General features: G+C 35.5%; 1 protein-coding gene across 1 annotated transcript; it reads left to right on the top strand.

The window, feature by feature from the left end:
- Positions 1-10: 10 nt before the first annotated feature.
- On the top strand, positions 11-1,279 carry LOC111641584. The gene has a single exon (XM_023387763.1). It carries the CDS (start codon positions 11-13, stop codon positions 1,277-1,279), a length of 1,269 nt encoding a protein of 422 aa, XP_023243531.1.

Below are 1,279 nucleotides of genomic sequence, written 5' to 3'. Positions count from 1 at the left end.
TGCAGCTGTAATGGTGAAATTTGGAAGGTTAATTGAATGTGAGCATCAGTTATGTTATGCACACGGAATTCATTTAGCGGTATGTGATGTTTTGTACCAAAAGTCAACCACTTCAGTAGCAGTCCCTCTTTCTGAAGAAATTCAAACTGAAGATGAAGAGCGCAATGACGATATTGAGAAAGATGAAGAAGACTTTAGTTATAGTATTGATTTTGAAAGTGTTTTGTGTGAGCGTTTGGCTGAAGATCCTTTCGATATAGATATTTCATTTGAATTACATGACACACTAGGTAATGAAATCGTCTGTTCTCAAATCATTAATAAGGTTAGAAAAATAGCAAAATTTTTTCGCAAATCACCTTTAAAGAATAACATCTTACAAAAATACGTTGAACAGGAACATGGGAAAAATTTGCACTTATTTCTGGATTCCAAAACCCGATGGAATAGCCTTTTAGCCATGTTAGAGCGATTTATTAAAATAAGATCATCCATATCGAAAGCAATCATTGACTGTAATAAAGATACGGACAATTTTGATCTTGACAAACAAGAAGTTACTGTAATTCGTGACATCGTGGCATCACTGCAGCCATTAAAAGCTGGAGCAGAAAAGCTTGGCAACAGAGGATCGACTTTACTTTCATCGGAAGGTATTTTTTCTTTTATTATAAATGAGTTAAATCAACTAAACACACCTTTTTCAAGAAGACTAAAAGAGTCGTTTATTCGACGCATAGCAGAGAGAAGAAATGTAAAACTGACTGGCCTCATACAATATCTCAATAGTGGAAAGAATTATGGAAAAGTTTCAACTTTCCCAAGTGAAAAAAGTTTGCCAGCCTTACCAACCAAGACTATGTTAATTTTATCAGCAAAACAGATGTTAGATCGTCTTTTTGAAGTATCTACTGATTCTACTTCCGGTGATACAGATCAACTACCAGATGTCGCAAGCTCATCTGCAATGACTTTAGCTGAAAAGCTTGATGCTGCTATCAAAGAAGCTGAGATAGACAGATCAAGAAAAGTGGACAACAAAAGCAGTACTGAAACGCGTCTCGAGAACGAAATAGAAATCTTTGAGGCTACAGGTGAAAAAACACACAACATCTGTCTTCTGTTAAATGCGTTAAAAACGATTCCACCCACATCGATTGAATCAGAAAGGGCATTCTCGGCAGCAGGACTTTTTATTACCAAATTAAGAACCAGATTGAGTGATCGGAGTATCGACCATCTTTGTTTCTTAAAATCTCATTATAAAAATTTACAGTAA

Source organism: Centruroides sculpturatus, unplaced genomic scaffold, assembly GCF_000671375.1.
Source record: "Centruroides sculpturatus isolate CEXI.00-Female unplaced genomic scaffold, Cexi_2.0 scaffold1381, whole genome shotgun sequence".
Classification (NCBI taxonomy): Eukaryota; Metazoa; Arthropoda; class Arachnida; order Scorpiones; family Buthidae; genus Centruroides; species Centruroides sculpturatus.
This window is presented reverse-complemented; position numbering and strand designations above follow the sequence as displayed.